We start from the raw sequence: 18,129 nt of genomic DNA, 5'->3' as shown, positions 1-18,129 counted from the left end.
TGGCTGGAGTGTGGAGCAGGCTCGAGGGATGAGTGGCCTATTCCTGCTCCTTATCTGTATGAGTATGGGGGCAAGTCATGTGATGAAACCTCCAGGAATACATTTAACCAGAGTTGACAACCCTATAATTCTAGACTCTCCAGCCAGAGGAAACATTCACTGCCATCTAACCTGTCAAGCCCCTTTAGCATTTTATATGTTTCAATGAGATCACCTCTTATTCTTCTGAACTCCAATAAATATAAAACCAGAATTACCTGGAAAAACTCAGCAGGTCTGGCAGCATCGGTGAAGAAGAAAAGAGTTGACGTTTCGAGTCCAACATGACCCTTCAACAGAACTGAAGTATAGTTAGGAGAGGGGTGAAATATAAGCTGGTTTAAGGTGGGGGGGTGGGGGAGAGAAGTTGAGGGTGGGGTGGTTGTGGGGACAAGCAAGCAGTGATAGGAGCAGATAATCAAAAGATGTCACAGACAAAAGGATCAAAGAGGTGTTGAAGGTGGTGATATTATCTAAGAAAAGTGCTAATTAAGAATGGATGGCAGGATACTCAAGGTACAGCTCTAGTGGAAAGACTGACAAGGTATTAGTTGTAGATTTAAAAATAATGGAAATAGGCGGGAAAAGAAGAATCTATATAAATTATTCTGTGTGGGCATGGGGAGGTGCCATAGGTGGGGGTTGAGGAGTAGGGGGTGATGGAGGAGTGGATCAGGGTGTCCCGGAGGGAACGATCCCTACGGAATGCCGCCAGGGGGGGTGAAGGGATGTGTTTGGTGGTGGCATCATGCTGGAGTTGGCGGAAATGGCAGAGGATGATCCTTTGAATGCGTAGGTTGGTGGGGTGATAAGTGAGGACAAGGGGGACCCTATCATGTTTCTGGGAGGGAGGAGAAGGCGTGAGGGCGGATGCGCGGGAGATGGGCCGGACACGGTTGAGGATGGCACCTCTCCATGCCCACGCAGATCCTCAACCCCAACCTATGGCACCTCCCCATGCCCACGCAGATCCTCAACCCCCACCTATGGCACCTCCCCATGCCCACGCAGAAGATGCAACACCTGCCCCTTCACTTCCTCTCTCCTCTCCGTCCAAGGGCCCAAACACTCCTTTCAAGTGAAGCAGCATTTCACTTGCATTTCCCCTAACTTAGTCTACTGCATTCGTTGCTCCCAATGCGGTCTCCTCTACATTGGAGAGACCAAACGCAAACTGGGCGACTGCTTTGCAGAACACCTGCGGTCTGTCCGCAAGAAAGACCCAAACCTCCCTGTCGCTTGCCATTTTAACACTCCACCCTGCTCTCTTGCCCACATGTCTGTCCTTGGCTTGCTGCATTGTTCCAGTGAAGCCCAACGCAAACTGGAGGAACAGCACCTCATCTTCCGACTAGGCACTTTACAGCCTTCCGGGCTGAATATTGAATTCAACAACTTTAGATCTTAAACTCCCCCTCCCCCCATCCCCACCCCGTTTCTTCCCCCTCCCTTTTGTTTTTTTTTTCAATAATTTATATAGATTCTTCTTTTCCCACCTATTTCCATTATTTTTAAATCTACAACTAATACCTTGTCAGTCTTTCCACCCCACCCCCACTAGAGCTGTACCTTGAGTATCCTGCCATCCATTCTTAATTAGCACTTTTCTTAGAGAATATCACCACCTTCAACACCTCTTTGATCCTTTTGTCTGTGACATCTTTTGATTATCTGCTCCTATCACTGCTTGCTTGTCCCCACAACCACCCCACCCTCAACTTCTCTCCCTCCGCCCCCCACCTTAAACCAGCTTATATTTCACCCCTCTCCTAACTATACTTCAGTTCTGTTGAAGGGTCATGTTGGACTCGAAACGTCAACTCTTTTCTTCTCCACCGATGCTGCCAGATCTGCTGAGTTTTTCCAGGTAATTCTGTTTTTGTTTTGGATTTCCAGCATCCGCAGTAGCTTTTTGTTTTTATCCAATAAATATAGTCCTAGTCTACTCCATCTCTCTTCGGGGGACAATCTCCCCATCTCAAGAGTCAGTCTAGTGAACCATGTTACCTTTAGAGAGTTTGAAAGAAAGGGTTAGGTAACGAGGTCAAACCTGTACTTTGTTTTCCAATATGCTATTTAAAAAATGCTTCTTTTTTTTCTTGACAATGGAGAGCTTCATTTGCTTCAAGGCCCCTTTCCAACTTTTCCTGTTCCAATTCTATTCTCTTTAATTGTTTCCTTACTTGAGTCATTATTTCATCTATTATCCTATACTTCAGAGTATATGTGTCCACTTTAGTTATTGTGCAACAGCTTCCCCCCATTCTCCTTTAGATTTTGACTGAGTTGTGTGCACTGCCAATACTTTATGTTCATTATTATAACCATTCAAGGTATTCCCTTTCTAAATTAACTGCTACTCTAGTCTTCACACTATAAGCTGAATAGAGACACTTACAATAACATAGCACATGGGCTATGATTTTTCTGTGCTCATTACTTAATCCTCCAAATTGTTTAAAAGTAGAAGAGATCTTTTTGACATGCAATTGTTGACTGTGGAAATTGACGTTTCATGAGAGAACAGATGCTGGTCTTGTGTTACGGAGTTGCTGCAGGAAAGCGAAACCAATCAGTTTTGAGCAGTCAACTGGAATATAGATTCATGTCAGAAATGCTCAGCAAATCCAACATCACCTGCCTCAATTTCAATGAGATGCAAAGGGAACCAACCCAGATCAACTGGAAGAGAAATTAGGAAATAAGACTGTGCACAATGAGAAATATTCTACCAGGGAATGATGAAACTAAACATACTGCCACAAGCAGAACATCAGGAGTTAGAATTCCTCGAGGGAGCAGAGGAACTAAAATGAAAAAGCTTTAAAAAAAATGGAATATCTACAGTTCATCATCCAAAAAAGAAACCAAACAAAAATCTAGAAAATGTAGAGGTTAGAAAAAATGTAGTGATTAGAAAAAAGAGCGATAATGAAGAACTAGAGGCAGGTAAAATGGAAATAGTAAAGCATTTCAAATCCTTGGCCAAAAAGGTGTTTTATTTTTAAAACATCCAGTCTTAAAGGAATAAAAGGAAATGGGGCACTTGAAAGAGAATACCAGAGTGTGGGGACTGGACAGCTGAAAGCATGGCCAGTGATGGTCATACGAAAAGAGGAGGTGGGGAATGGACAAGAATGCAGTATGGGAGCAATGGAGAATTGAGAAAGTTTGTAGGGCTGGAGTGAGGGAGAGGTGAGGCCAGCAAGATATTTAAACATGAAAATAAGTGTTTAAGACTGGAGATATTGGGAGACAACGAGCCAATGTAGGCCAGCAAGAAGAGGAATTATTGGTGAGTGAGACTTGATTCATGCTAGTAAATAGCCAGCATAGTTTTGGGTGACCTTACATCCAGAATAGAGGATGAGAAGCCAGTCAGAAGAGCATCGGAATAGTCGGGTCTGGAGGTGACAAAGGCACAGATTAGGATTTCAGCAGAGACCGATTTCAATAGAAGTGAACAACATTAAAGGTGGAAATAGGTGGTTTTGTGATGGAGGATCTGGGGCTGATAAGCTCAATTTGAGGATGAATTGGATGCCAAGGTTGTAAACAGTCTGCTTCAATTTTTTAAAAACTATTTTTTCATGGAATGTGGGCGTTGCTGGTTAGGCCAGCATTTATTGCCCATCCTAATCGCCCTCAAGAAGGTGGTGGTCAGTCACCTTCTTGAACTGCTGCAGTCCATCTGGTGTAGGTACACCCACAATATTGTTAGAAAGGTAGTTCCAGGATTTTGACCCACTGACAATGAATTAACAGCAATATAGCTCCAAGTCAAGACAGTGTCTGGCTTGGAGGAAACTTGCCAGTGGTGGTGTTCCCGTGCATCTGCTGCCCTTGTCCTTCTAGGTCACAGGTTTGGAAGGTGCTGCTGAAGTTACCTTTCACTGCAATGAAACTTGTAGATGGTACACATTGCTGCCACTGTGCATTGGTGTTGGAGGAAGTGAATGTTTAAGATGGTGGATGGAGTGCCAATTAAATGGGCTTTGTCCTGGATGGTGTCAAGCTCCTTGAGTATTCTTGGAGCTGCATCCAGGCAAGTGGAGTGTATTCTAACACACTCCTGACTTGTGCCATGTAAATAGTGGACAGGCTTTGGGGAGTCAGGTGAATAACTCACTACAGAATTCCCAGCCTTTGACCTGCTCTTGTAGCCATAGTATTGAGAGGGCTAGTCCAGTTCAGTTTCTGGTCAACGGTAACCCCCCAGGATGTTGATTGTGGGGGATTCAGCGATGGTAATGCCATTGAATGTCAAGGGGAGGTGGTTGGATTCTCTCATGTTGGAGATGGTCATTGCCTGGCACTTGTGTGGCACAAATGTTACGTGCTACTTGTCAGCCCAAGCCTGAATGTTGTCCAGGTCTTGGTGCATATGGAAATGGCTGCTTCAGTATCTGAAGAGTCAAAAATGACACTGAACATCTCCATTTCTGACCTTATGATGAAGGGAAGGTCGTTGATGAAGCAGCTGAAAATAGTTGGGCCTAGGACACTACCCTGAGGAGCTCCTGCAGCAACGTCCCGGAACTTGGGACAGTGGCTCGGGAGAAGGTTAGAATCAGCAGCAAGGGTACATAATTTGTGGTGGAAGCTGAAGACAATGGCTTGAGTCTTCTAAATTTATAACTAGAGGAAATTTCAGCTCATCCGAGACTGGATGTCAGAAGAAGTCTGACCACACAGATGCAGTGAAGGAGTCGAGGGAAGTGGTGAGAAAGGGCCAAAGACAGATCCTTAAGAGACTCTATAGGTAATAATACAGGGATGTGAAGAAATTGTTGGAGATGTTCTAGCTATGATTGAAAAAATGAGTTGAACAAGCAAGGGAAATCCCACTGAGCTGAAAAATGGAAATTTTTTTTTCCAAACTCATTCTGGATGTTAGAAATTTGAAATGCTCTGTATACATCATTGATTTCACTTGCGTCACTCATGAATATGATGCACGTGTGCATTGCATTCTTTTTGGGTTCATTGAACAGATTGGTACTGGGGTTGAGGACAAGTTTATTCTGAATTATTTTGATACAAACTTTGCTGTATTTCTGTTAGTGTTCATAATATTTCAGACACCATTCAAAGTAGGTGATATCTAAAACTTTGTCAGGAAACGCACTATCCGTATCTTTTAAATTCAATCCATGAATTTGACATTTTAGTGTAGCTGAGGTATTAGTTAAGTCAGTCACAAGCAATTTGAATCAATTTAGTGGGATGTCAAGTTTTCTGTGGGACAAAGAGCACAGTGCCCATCTTTCCCTCTCCCCATTGGTACTGAGGGATATGGGGCAAAAGATGGTACATAGAATTAGGTTGCAGATCAACCAAGAACTCATTGAATGGCGGAACAGGCTTGAGAGGCTAAATAACCTCCTCTTGTTCCCCATGTTCACAAGATGGGCTTCCAACCTGATAATCATCTCAAAAGCACATTCAAAAGAACTCTTCCACCAGGGCTTAGTCCTTTATTGCAATAGGGCACCCTGATTAACCAAGTTGCAACAGTTGTTTCCTTGCCTTATCCCATTTTTTTCCCCCAATTTGTTTTACAAGTTACTCTCTCCTACCACCCAAGTGGCTGTTGCCTCAACCCACTGTTTCTTTTCAATGTGGAGAATGGGGAAGCAAGCCACAGACTCATCCATGCCTTCCAAATCCAAATGGACTAAACGACTACCAGAAAGAGCAAGGAAACAGTGGGACCTGAAGTTGGATCCCAAGGGTTAGGATATAAATCTACTTGCTTCAAACCTGTTACATCACTAAGCTTTGCCAGTCCTTATGAAAAGTCACAGAACTGAAATGTTTCTCTTCCCACAGATGCTGCAGACCTGTATTTCCAACATTTTCTGTTTTTAATTTAGGATGTATATGTGTAATTTTAGGCTGGATAACATTCGATGAATGGTAGGACCCTGGGAAGTACCGAGGATCAGAGGGACCTTGGTGTACATGTCCACCGGTCCTTTAAGGTAGTGGGACAGGTTGATAAGGTGGTTAAGAAGGCATATGGGATACTTGCCTTTATCAGTCGAGGCATAGAATATAAGAGCAGGGAGGTTATGCTGGAGCCGTATAAAACGCTGGTTAGGCCACAACTAGAGTATTGCGAGCAGTTCTGGAATCCGCATTGTAGGAAGGATGTGATTGCACTGGAGAGAGTGCAGAAGAGATTTACCAGGATATTGCCTGAGCTGGAGAGTTTTAGTTATGAGGAGAGATTGGATAGACTGGGGTTATTTTCCCTGGAGCAGAGGAGTTTGAGGGGGGGGGGGGGGGGGGGGGGGGGGGGGACATGATTGAGGTGTATAAAATTATGTGGGGCATAGATAAGGTAGACAGGAAGGTACTTTTCCCTTTGGTGGAGGGATCAATAACCAGGGGGCATAGATTTAAGGTAAGGGGCAGGAGGTTTAGATGGGATGTGAGGAAGATTTTTTTGACGCGGAGAGTGGAGGGAATCTGAAACTCTCTACCTGAAAGGGTGGTAGAAGCAGAAACCCTCATAACATTTAAGGAGCATTTGGATGTGCACTTGCGATGTCATGGCATACAAGGCTATGGGCCTAGTGCTGGATAATGGGATTAGAATAGTAAGGTACTTGTTTGACTGGCACAGACTCGATGGGCTAAAGGGCCTTTTTCTGTGCTGTAGACCTCCATGGCTCTATGAGAATAAGTTTCATGGCGACTATTTTTTTTTTGATGGGAAGATGGAGAATAGCTATTCCATAGGAATTGCCGCACTGGAGGTTTCAAATATAAAAGGTGACAGTATATTTTGTACAGGAGAAAGCATTTCTCTAAATATATATCTTAGTTATTTTATTTCTTACTAATTTTCTACAAAAGTTTGGAACATATTTGCGTACTGTGTATAGACATTTGCATATATTGTACTTTCTCTAAAAGAGCATATTTCTCACCCACAACTGTGAATGCCTGATCGGAAAAGAATTTAGATCCCAACAGGCAGTACGGTGACACAATGTGCAGGTGCAGCAAGATACCGCGCCATGGGCTGGGAGACAGCGTATTCACTCCCGCAACTGCTCACAAACTCAAAGGTAAAAGTCTCCAAAACAAAGGCTAGATTCTTCACAGCTGCATGTCAATGCAAAATAAACATTGTGGGGGTACGCTTGTACTCAGCCTCTTATCAGTGAGTTACAGGATGGCACAGGCAAGGAAGCTTGGCAGAAAGTCCCCCTGCCTCAGTGGAATCTGGGGAGAGCAGCAAATATTAGAACTAAGGGGGGCAAGTTTAACTGAGGAAATAACCCAGGCAAATTCAGAAAGGAGTGGCACAGGAGTGGCTAGCTGGAAAGGGGATGTTGGTTGAAAGACAAATATTGGTTAGGACACAGGAGAGAACTCCCTTGATTTTTTTTCGCAATCATGGCATGGAATCCATAACAAGCAGCAGATGGGGAAGACGGAGCCTTGGTAATAACAACTCATCAGAAAGTCAGCACCCTTACAGTCCCTCGGTATGGTGTTCAAGTCTCTGGAGCAGGACATGAAAGCACTGCCTTCAACACCCTTGTGATCTGCCCTCTCTCATGAAGAATGGTCACCCAATTAAGATGACAGAGCTGCCAGCGCCCACAGGGTCATACCCCGAGTATGAAACAGTGCTTTCCGAAAGAGACGAAAAATAAACTGGAAATAAAATTAAAAGAATAAAAGGGAAGAAGTCTCACACCAGTTCAATCTCAACAAAGAACTAATGTAATATCCAGGATTTTTCTAGCTCCATGCCGAAACAGGTGGACGTTTATACATATATTGCAGCAATAAGATATTAAGGAACTGACAGCAGAAATTCGTCTTCACAAAATTTGATTAGTAGCTTTCAGTTTCAGAGTGGCAGTATTTTGTCACAACATTTCTGAAGAACTCAGATACATTTTTCCCCCATTTGGCCCATTAAACCTACTTGTCCCTTTTTTTTTTGGCAAAAAAAAAGCAACAAATTCTTTGTCCCAGACTGTCGTGTGCTTCCTGTGGAATCATAAATCTCCTGAAACAAGCGCCTTCCAATAGTCACAGAATCTCAGACGTTGTAGTCTGGGGCTTTTCCCTGTGGCTGCCTCATCCGTGTCTGCAGAGTAGCAAATGCAGCCACCGTTACGTGAAACAGGATCTGCCAGGTATTGCGAAGTTCATGCAGGTACAGATTGCACAGGCAGACCAATGCAAACATCAGGAATGATTTCAGATTCCTCTGTCCGACGTAGCACGCCAGCAGGTAACACTGAAAGAAAATGGAGATTTACATTTTTTTTTTATTTTTTAAAAAACATTTTTGGACGATTCAATTCAGAGTAAAGTGAGCCTGCTACAATAACAAAGTTCATCTCCACAACATCGGAAGGGCTGGTACAAATAACAAACAAGTGCTTTCATTTCTCCTGCTGAATAAAACGTCCAGCTTAGTTTAAAACGCAACTCTAAAATGGGGTGAAGTTATACCAGAGATTAGGCACTTGATTTACAGGGAGGGACTGAAGTAGCCAGCAATGTTTACAGCACAGGAAAGACATTGGGAGGCTTAATTTATGCTTTTCAAGATTCTAATGGGCGAAAATAAACTTTATATTAACAAACTGTTTGACATTACTGCAAGCTAACCAGTGGCAGGGACTCAGGCTCAGGAGAGGAAAGCTAACGGACTTCAGATGGAACAATCTCACACACAGGGTAAATAACTCAGTGGGTCAGTTGCATGGTGATTTTTAGCTAGATTTTTCTCATGGGTTGAGCTAGACAGAGACAAAATGTTTGTCATTTTCTCTACACTGTATAGATGCATCTTCATTCAACCAAAGGTATGCCTGATGTGCTTTTGTTCAAAAACTACTGTTGAATTTCAATATTTGGCATCATTTCCATTGCACTATTTACTGTAATTTCTTTCGCTCTCCAGCACTACAATCTAAATGGCACAATACAAAAAACAGAAGCAGTACCTTATAACATCTCTCCCATGAATGCATTTGATCCTGGATTACCTTAGACACAACCTTTGCTTCACCTCTGCATCGAAGTTCAACAGCAGTTACAAACACAAAACATGGCAGAATGTGACAGAAACCTGCCCGTTATAATTTACTGCAGGCATTGGAAAATATCAAAAGGGAAAGAGAAATCTGCTTGCAAACTAGCTGCCCTGCTTATCCAGCAACAACGGCTGCACTGCAGAGGTAATTCATTGGCTATTATGCACTCTGGGACAGTCTGAGGATGCTAAAGGCACTATCTTAATGCAAGTTGTATTTTTCCTTCTGTCTACATCTGTGCAGCAAAAAAATATGGTTCAATTTAGGTGGCAACAGCGAGATTCCAGAATTGACCAAAGGTAATGCTTACAAAATTGCATCTCACTGCAAAACACAGATCAGAATACGGGATCCAATATAAACTCACTTGCAATCCTTCAGCACCTTTAATCTTATCCTTCCAGAAAATTAACCTTAGTCCTCTTCTCATTATAGCATCTAGCTATTCAGAAACGTCCTACATTACCCATTCTTCCTGGCAACTTGCCCAACCTGTTAATTGCCCTTTGTGTAAAGAAATATTTTCTGACAACTATACCTGCCCTTTGTTGCACTGAACTTATGCTGCTCCTTTATTTCCTCCAATCCTGATGCAGCTGGAATGAATGTTTACGTTATTTATCACATTAACTATCACATATAAATCTGCAAGGTCTAAGCAAGAGGTATAATTCACGGCTAAAAGCAAGAATGGTAACAAGAATTTAATGGTATTCAATAAAGTAGACATTCTAGCCGAAAGGGTTTCTCAGCAGTTTTGTTTAGGGACTCAGAGATAGCGACACGTTCCCACATGTATCAGGCACCTGGCTGCCCAAAAAAAAAGATTCACCTGAAATTGTTTGATGATCAGGAACTTACCTGATACAAACACGCAGCAGTACCGATGAAAAAAACAGCAACATTGTTGAATTCCTCCTCATCATCCTGTTTGATTTAAAAACAAGTCTGTGTGTTATATGGGGGAACATAAAAGGCACAGAAGGAAATATTCTATCCTGAAAACTGCAGCAGGCTCTTCCAACTGCTGCTGAGCAATCAGGCAGTATAGTTAATATCATTGCTCAGATTAACATTTGAGCTTCTTTTGTTTACAGTTTTACATTTCTTTACGGTACAGGAGGGACATAAATACAACTAATTTTTACAGCTGGTATCTATTTTAAAATGTTATTATTCGTTCATGGGACGTGGGTATCGCTGGCATCCTTAAATGAATGCAACTGAGTGGCTTTCTAGGCCGTTTCAGAGGGCATTGCTGTGGGTCTGGAAGCCAGACCAGGTAAGGTCGAAAGGGCAATCAATGATAATTTCATGGTCACCATAACTGAGACTAGCTTTTAATTCCATATTTTTATTGAATTCAAATTTCACCATCTGCTGTGGTGGGATTCGAACCCAGGTCCCTGGAGCATTACTCTTGGTCTCTGGATTACCAGTCCAGTGATAATACCACTACACCACTGCCTCCCAATATCACAGAAGTGTCCCTTAAATTAGAAAAAGGATGTAAGTGAGGGGAAACTGTTGCGTTACTGTAGGTGTCATTTTACTCAAGGCTTCAGTTTGAATCTGGTTCAGGTTGATGGAATGAGAGCAGTTGATTCCAAGGATCCTATGTGAGGTGCCTCAACCCATTCTATTAGGCATGGACTCTCACACTTCAAAATAGGCTGGAAAGGCTGCGGTGTGGGAAACCAAAAATGTATACTTTTACAGTAAGGCAACATCCTTCTGAAGCTAGAAGAGTAGACATGTTTCTCCTCAGCTGCCTTTGTTGTAACTCGACTGGTCAATGCTTGGTGCTGATACTGTGTCCTTAATTGGGAGTGTTGCATGCAAAAAAAAAAACCCACAAGCAATTAAAAGAAGGGAACGAAACCAAGGGTTCAATGTTCATTAAGAATCTTTAAAGTACCTCTCCCGCTGTCAACACATAATGTATTGTACAAAGCCACACTGAGGTTCTGGGTTAGATTACTGATCTCTCGAGTTTGCTGGAGCACAAGCCTGGGTGTGGGGGTGGGGTATCTACAATTAACCTCAATGCCCTTTGGCTAAGGAGGCAAAGAATTCAGTCAGAATTCCTGCTTCTGATTGACTTCCAGTGACCCTCTCCTGCTGTACGTGTGCAGACAGGATCAGGCCCGGCTCCTCTTGTTTTCCCCGATCTGCAGATAACACTCCGCTTAGATTCGCTCTCCAGAAATGGTCATATGGGTGAGGTACTAGGGTAGCTGATGCCTGTGAACTGTATCTCAGCCAGGAAGAAGTGAGTAAAATAAACCATCTGAAGTAACAAATAATGAGCATATGGTACATCATTCCAGCAGAGGGCCATGTAACACCATAGCCTCAATTCACACCACCATTCACCTGCTCGAAAAATCTTGATATGCAGTAACTGTCTGAGTGAGTGAAACCATTACAGGTCACAGCACATTAGTCTTATGAATTGATCTGCTTTCCAGCTAATCCTTTTAAATTCCAACACAGCAGAATAGATTACTTGCATCCTTTGAAGACAGTAACATTAAAATGCAAGATCATAAATGTTCATTAAAATACACGATTACAGTGCGGCATTAAAATGCAGCATGTTTTATAGATTGAGAGAACAGTAAATGAAGAAAAAGCACTCTGGCTTTCTATAATTTCCCAACAACCATGTAACACTGAATAAAGAAACTAATTTTTGGGAAGCAGTCGGAGTATACAGGGTAGCAAGATACCAGGGACCAACGTGCTACAACTCGACAGGCTTGTGCCAGTAGCTTTAGAGATGAAGGAGCCCTTAGGGGATGGCATTCAGCCAAGCACTCTCCTACAGCGAAGAAAGGAAAAGAACTGCCAGCAAATATTTCTAGCAGATTTGCCTAGCGGCCAGTTACAATGGCATGTCAAGGACTATGTGCTTGGCTGCAACCCCAACTAGGGGCTTAGAGTACAGCATGAGGACATGTGGAAGGGAAGCGAACAACTGCTCTTGCTGGCAAAACTCTCACCCAACATAGTCTAATTAGTTGCCACTGCTCCAACTTGCCCCTACTTGTGTCACAAACGGACAATTATTCTGGATCACACATGACATTTATTATCCGGAACAGTAGCATAGTGGTTCTGTTATGAAGCTAGTCATCCGCAGACATGGACTAATGACCTGGAGAAACAAATCCAAATCTCACCACGGCAGCTGAGGAAATTAAATTCAGTTAATTAAATAAATCTAGAATAAAAAGCTAGGATAGTAATGGTGACCGTGAAACTACTGGACTGTGGTTAAAAACCCATCTGGTTCACTACTGTCCTTTAAAGAAGGAAATCCATAATCCAAAGCAATGTGGTTGACCCTCTAACTGCCCTTTGAAACGGCTTAGAAAGTAACACGTGATTCACCACTACCTTTTCAAGGTCAATTAGAGAGGGGCAATGATTTTTGGCTTTGGCAGTGTCGCCCATATCCCTTCAATGAATAACAAAAAAGTTTATTTTCCGCCATTGGGAAAAAGACCATTCAGTCCATCAATCCCACATAAACCATGTAAAATCTATCCAGGCCAGTAAAATGTTGCACCCATTTTAATCGCATGAGGGAAAGGTTCTGCATGAAGATTTCCAAAACAATTTATGCAAACTTCCAGACAATCTGTGCATCGTTATTAATGGTGCCCCATGGATTCTTTGATCATCACGTTGCTTTTAGCCCAGCACTCAATTAACAATTTAATAAGAAATATCACTTAGTGCTTCACTGACCAAATAAATCGCTAATGAGTTGAATCTAAGGAGAAAGAAGTGGCATTTGTAATTACTCAACCATTTTTAAAATTCATTCACAGGATGTGGGCTTCGCTGGCTGGGCCAGCATTTATTGCCCATTCCTAGTTGCCCTTGAGAAGGTGGTGGTGAGCTGCCTTCTTGAACCGCTGCAGTCCATCTGATGTAGGTACACCCACAGTGCTGTTAGGAAGGGAGTTCCAGAACTTTGACCCAGTGACAGTGAAGGAATGACGATATATTTCCAAGTCAGGATGGTGAGTGACTTGGAGGGGAACTTCCAGGTGGTGGTGTTCCCATTTATCTGCTGCCCTTGTCCTTCTAGGTGGTAGTGGTCGTGGGTTTGGAAGGTGCTGTCTAAGGAGCCTTGGTGAATTCCTACAGTGCATCTTACAGATGGTACACACTGCTGTTACTGTGCGGTGGTGGAGGGAGTGAGTGTTTGTGGATAGGGTGCCAATGAAGCGGGCTGCTTTGTCCTGGACCATGTTCAGCTTCTTCAGTGTTGTAGGAGCTGCACTCATCCAGGCAAGTGGGGAGTATTCCATCACATTCCTGACTTGTGCCTCGTAGATGGTGGACAGGCTTTAAGGAGTCAGGAGGCAAGTTACTCAACACGCGATTCCTAGTCTCTGACCTGCTCTTGTGGCCACAGTATTTATATGGCTATTCCAGTTCAGTTTCTGGTCAATGGTAACCCCCAGGATGTTGATGGTGGGAGATTCAGTGATGGTGTTGCCATTGAACATCAAGGGGCGATGGTTGGATTCTCTCTTCTTGGAGATGGTCATTGTCTGACACTCGTGTGGCGCAAATGTTACCACTTGTCAGCCCAAGCATGGTTATTATCCAGGTCTTGCTGCATTTGGACATGGACTGCTTTAGTATCTGAGGAGTCGCTAATGGTGAACATTGTGCAATCATCAGCGAACATCCCCATTTCTGACCTTATGATGGAAGGAAGGTCATTGATGAAGCAGCTGAAGATGGTTGGGCTGAGGACACTACCCTGAGGAACTCCTGCAGTGATGTCCAGGAGCTGGAATGACTGACCTCCAACAACCACAACCATCTTCCTTTGTGCTAGGTATGACTCCAGTCAATGCAGAATTTTCCCCCTGATTCCCATTGACTCCAGTTTTGCTAGGGCTCCTTGATGTCACACTCGGTCAAATGCTGCCTTGATGTCAAGGGCAGTCACTCTCATCTCGGGAGTTCAGCTCTTTTGTCCGTGTTTGAACCAAGGCTGTAACAAGGTCAGGAGTTTAGTGGCCCTGGCGGAACCCAAACTGGGCATCAGTGAGCAGGTTATTGTTAAGCAAGTGCTGCTTGATAGTACTGTTGATGCACCTTCCATTACTTTACTGATGATGGAGAGTAGGTAATTGGCCGGGTTGGATTTGTCCTGCTTTTTGTGTACAGGACATACCTGGGCAATTTTTCACATAGCCAGGTAGATGCCAGTGTTGTACTGGAAAGAGCTTGGCTAGGGACGTGGCAAGTTCTGGAGCACAAGTCTTCAGCACTATTGCCGGAATGTTGTCAGGGCCCATAGCCTTTGTAGCATTCAGTGCCTTCAGCCGTTTCTTGATATCACGTGGAGTGAATTGAATTGGCTGAAGACTGGCATCTGTGATGCTGGGGACCTCCGGAGGAGGCCGAGATGGATCATCCACTCGGCACTTCTGGCTGAAGGTTGTTGCGAATGCTTCAGCCTTATCTTTTGCACTGCTGTGCTGGGCTCCTCCATCATTGAGGATGGGGATATTTGTGGAGCTTCCTCCTACAGTGAATTGTTTAATTGTCCACCACCATTCATGACTGGATGTGGCAGGACTGAAGAGCTTAGATCTGATCCGTTGTTTGTGGGATTGCTTAGCCTTGTCTATCACTTGCTGCTTATGCTATTTGGCACACAAGTAGTCCTGTTTTATAGCTTCACCAGGTTGACACCTTATTTTTAGGTATGCCTAGTGCTGCTCCTGGCATGCCCTCATGCACTTTCATTGAACCAGGAACCTCAGGATGTCCCAAAGCACTGTTCAGCCAAAGTAGTACTTGTGAAATAGTAACTGTTGTAGGAAATGGGGAAGCCCATTTCTGCACAGCAAGATCCCACTTACAGCAATTTGATGGTGACCAGATATTCTGCTTTCTTTTTATCGTGATGTTGGTCGAGCTACGAATATTGGTCAGGAAAGAACACCCATGCCCTTCTTCCAAGCGTGTCATGGGATCTTTTAAACCCAAGTGAGGGGCAGACAGAGCTTCACATTAACATCACAATTGAAAGGTGGCACATCCACCAACAGAGTCCTGCACAGGAGTATCAGCCTTGATTATGTGTCCTAGTCTCTGAAGTGGGGCATGAACCCATAACCTGCTGATTCAAACTGATCTACTTCCCTAGTGACCAACTCCATCCTTCTCCCTGGCAACAGTCTGTTCACAACCTGTTGTCACATTTAGCCCTGAGATGAAATTACGACTTCATTTTGTGCCACCACCAAGACCACTTATTCCTGCCTATGTAACATCACCCAACTTTGCCCATCTCAGCTTATATGCTACTGAAACCCTCCTTCATGCCTTCATTACCTCTAGATGTGACTACTCTAATGCACTCCTGGCTGGTCTCCCACATTCGACCCTCCGTAAACTTGAGGTCATCCAAATGCTGCTGCCCATGTCTTAACTTGCACCAAGTCCTGTTCATCTTATCACGCCTGTGCTCGATGGCCTACACTGGCATCCGGTCAAGCAACTTCTTGACTTAAAAATCTTCACCATTGTTTTCAAATCCCTCCATGGCTTCATCCCTCCCTATCTCTGTAATCTCCTGCAGCCCCACTGTTCTCCGAGTCAACTGTGCTCCTCTAATCCTGGCCTCTTGAGCATCCCAATTTTAATTGCTTCACCTTTGGTGGCCATGCTTCAGATGCCTAGGCCCTAAACTTTGGTATACCCTCCCTTTACCTCTCTACCTCGCTTTCCTCCTTTAAACCATAATTCAAAACATATCTCTCTGACCAAGCTATTGATCATCTGACCTAATATCTCCTTGTGTGGCTCGGTGCCATATTTTATTTTATAATGCTTCTGTGAAGCGTCTTGGAACACTTTATTACAGTAAAGGCTCTATATAAGTTGTTGTTGTGGTGCTACATCTGCAGAATGCATCCCAGGCACATGAATTATGCACCTCGTGTGACGCACTAGCTTTCTTTCCAATAAACCACAAGTCCAACTTTATACCACTGTTCAGTGTTAGCGAAAGTGAAAATAGATTGAAAAGGAACTAGAACCAATTTTTTTCCTTGTATTTCATTCACTCTGTGACTCTAAAGGTTAGAGAATAAGCCCATGAAGTCTCATGGCATCAGGTCAAACATGGGCAAGGAAGCCTCCTGCTGATTACCACATACCGCCCTCCCTCAGCTGATGAATCAGTGCTCCTCCATGTTGAACACCACTTGGAGGAAGCACTGAGGGTGGCAAGGGCACAGAACGTACTTTGGGTGGGGGACTTCAATGTCCATCACCAAGAGTGGCTCGGTAGCACCACTACTGACCAAGCTGGCTGAGTCCTAAAGGACATAGCTGCTAGACTGGGTCTGCGGCAGGTGGTGAGGGAACCAACAAGAGGGAAAAACATACTTGACCTCATCCTCACCAACCTGCCTGCTGCAGATGCATCTGTCCATGACAGTATTGATAGGAATGACCACCGCATAGTCGTTGTGGAGACGAAGTCCTGCTTTCATATCGAGGATACCCTTCATCGTGTTGCGTGGCACTACCACCGTGCTAAACGGGATAGATTTTGAACAGATCTGGCAACTCAAGACTGGGCATCCATGAGGTGCTGTGGGCCATCAGCAGCAGCAGAATTGTACTCAAACACAATCTGTAACCTCATGGCCTGGCATATTCCTCCCCCCACCGCACTCTACCATTATCATCAAGCCAAGCCAGGGGATTAACCCTGGTTCAATGAAGAGTGCAGAAGGACATGCCGGGAGCAGCACAAGGCATACCTAAAAATGAGATGTCAACCTGGTGAAGCTATAAAACAGGACTGCTTGTGTGCCAAATAGCATAAGCAGCAAGTGATACAGAGCTAAACAATCCCACAAACAACGGATCAGATTTAAGCTCTGCAGTCCTGCCACATCCAGTCGTGAATGGTGGTGGACAATTAAATTTACTGGAGGAGGAAGCTCCACGAATATCCCCATCCTCAATGGAGGAGGAGCAGCCCAGTGCATCAGTGCAAAAGGCTAAAGAACTTGCTAGAATCTTCAGCAAGAACTGCCAAGTGGATGATCAATTTCAGCCTCCTCCGGAGGTCTCCAGCATCACAGATGCCAATCTTCAGCCAATTCGATTCACTTCACATGATATTATGAAACAGCTGAAGATGTTGGATACTGCAAAGGCTATGGGCCCTGACAATATTCCGGCAATAGTGCTGAAGACTTGTGCTTCAGAACTTGCCACACCCCTAGCCGAGCTGTTCCAGTACAGCTACAATACTGGCATCTACCTGGCTATGTGGAAAATTGCCCAGGTATGTCCTGTACACAAAAAGCAGGACAAATCCAACCCGGCCAATTACTGCCCCATCAGTCTACTCTCCATCATCAGTAAAGTAAGGGAAGGGGTCATCAACAGTGCTATCAAACAGCACTTGCTTAGCAGTAGCCTGCTCACTGATGTCCAGTTTGGGTTTCGCCAGGGCCACTCAGTTCTGACCTCATTACAGCCGTGGTTCAAACATGGACAAAAGAGCTGAACTCCCGAGGTGAGGTGAGAGTGACTGCCCTTGACATCAAGGCCGCATTTGACCGAGTGTGGCATTGAGGAGCCCTAGCAAAACTGGAGTCAATGGAAATCAGGGGGGGAAACTCTCTGCTGGTTGGAGTCATACCTAGCACAAAGGAAGGTAGTTGTGGTTGTTGGAGGTCAGTTAACTCAGCTCAGGGCATCACTGCAGGAGTTCCTCAGGGTAGTGTCCTCGGCCCAACCATCTTCAGCTGTTTCATCAATGACCTTCCTTCCATCATAAGTGGGGATGTTCGCTGATGATTGCACAAGATTCAGCACCATTCGTGACTCCTTAGATACTGAAGCAGTCCATGTCCAAATGCAGCAAGACCTGGACAATATCCATGTTGGGCTGACAAGCGGCAAGTAACGTTCGTGCCACACAAGTGCCAGGCAATGACCATCTCCAACA

The 18,129-nt window shown here is 44.2% G+C and overlaps 1 protein-coding gene across 4 annotated transcripts in view; it reads right to left on the bottom strand.

Moving 5' to 3' along the window:
• Positions 1–6,861: 6,861 nt before the first annotated feature.
• The window catches only part of sec22a (SEC22 homolog A, vesicle trafficking protein), a 55,158-nt gene continuing 43,890 nt past the window's right edge, over positions 6,862–18,129 (bottom strand). For all 4 annotated transcript variants that reach the window (XM_078552630.1, XM_078552632.1, XM_078552631.1 and 1 more), the window contains 2 exons: positions 9,975–10,040; positions 6,862–8,308 (listed from right to left, as the gene is read on the bottom strand). In XM_078552630.1, the coding sequence (XP_078408756.1) occupies positions 8,108–8,308; positions 9,975–10,040 (267 nt within the window). In that variant the 3' untranslated portion in view covers positions 6,862–8,107. The remainder of the gene's footprint in view (positions 8,309–9,974; positions 10,041–18,129) is intronic.

The sequence above is a fragment of the Cetorhinus maximus genome, chromosome 11 (genome assembly GCF_964194155.1).
Source record: "Cetorhinus maximus chromosome 11, sCetMax3.hap1.1, whole genome shotgun sequence".
Lineage (NCBI taxonomy): Eukaryota > Metazoa > Chordata > Chondrichthyes > Lamniformes > Cetorhinidae > Cetorhinus > Cetorhinus maximus.
The sequence above is the reverse complement of the archived record's forward strand: the minus strand, read 5'-3'. Positions and strand labels throughout refer to the sequence as shown.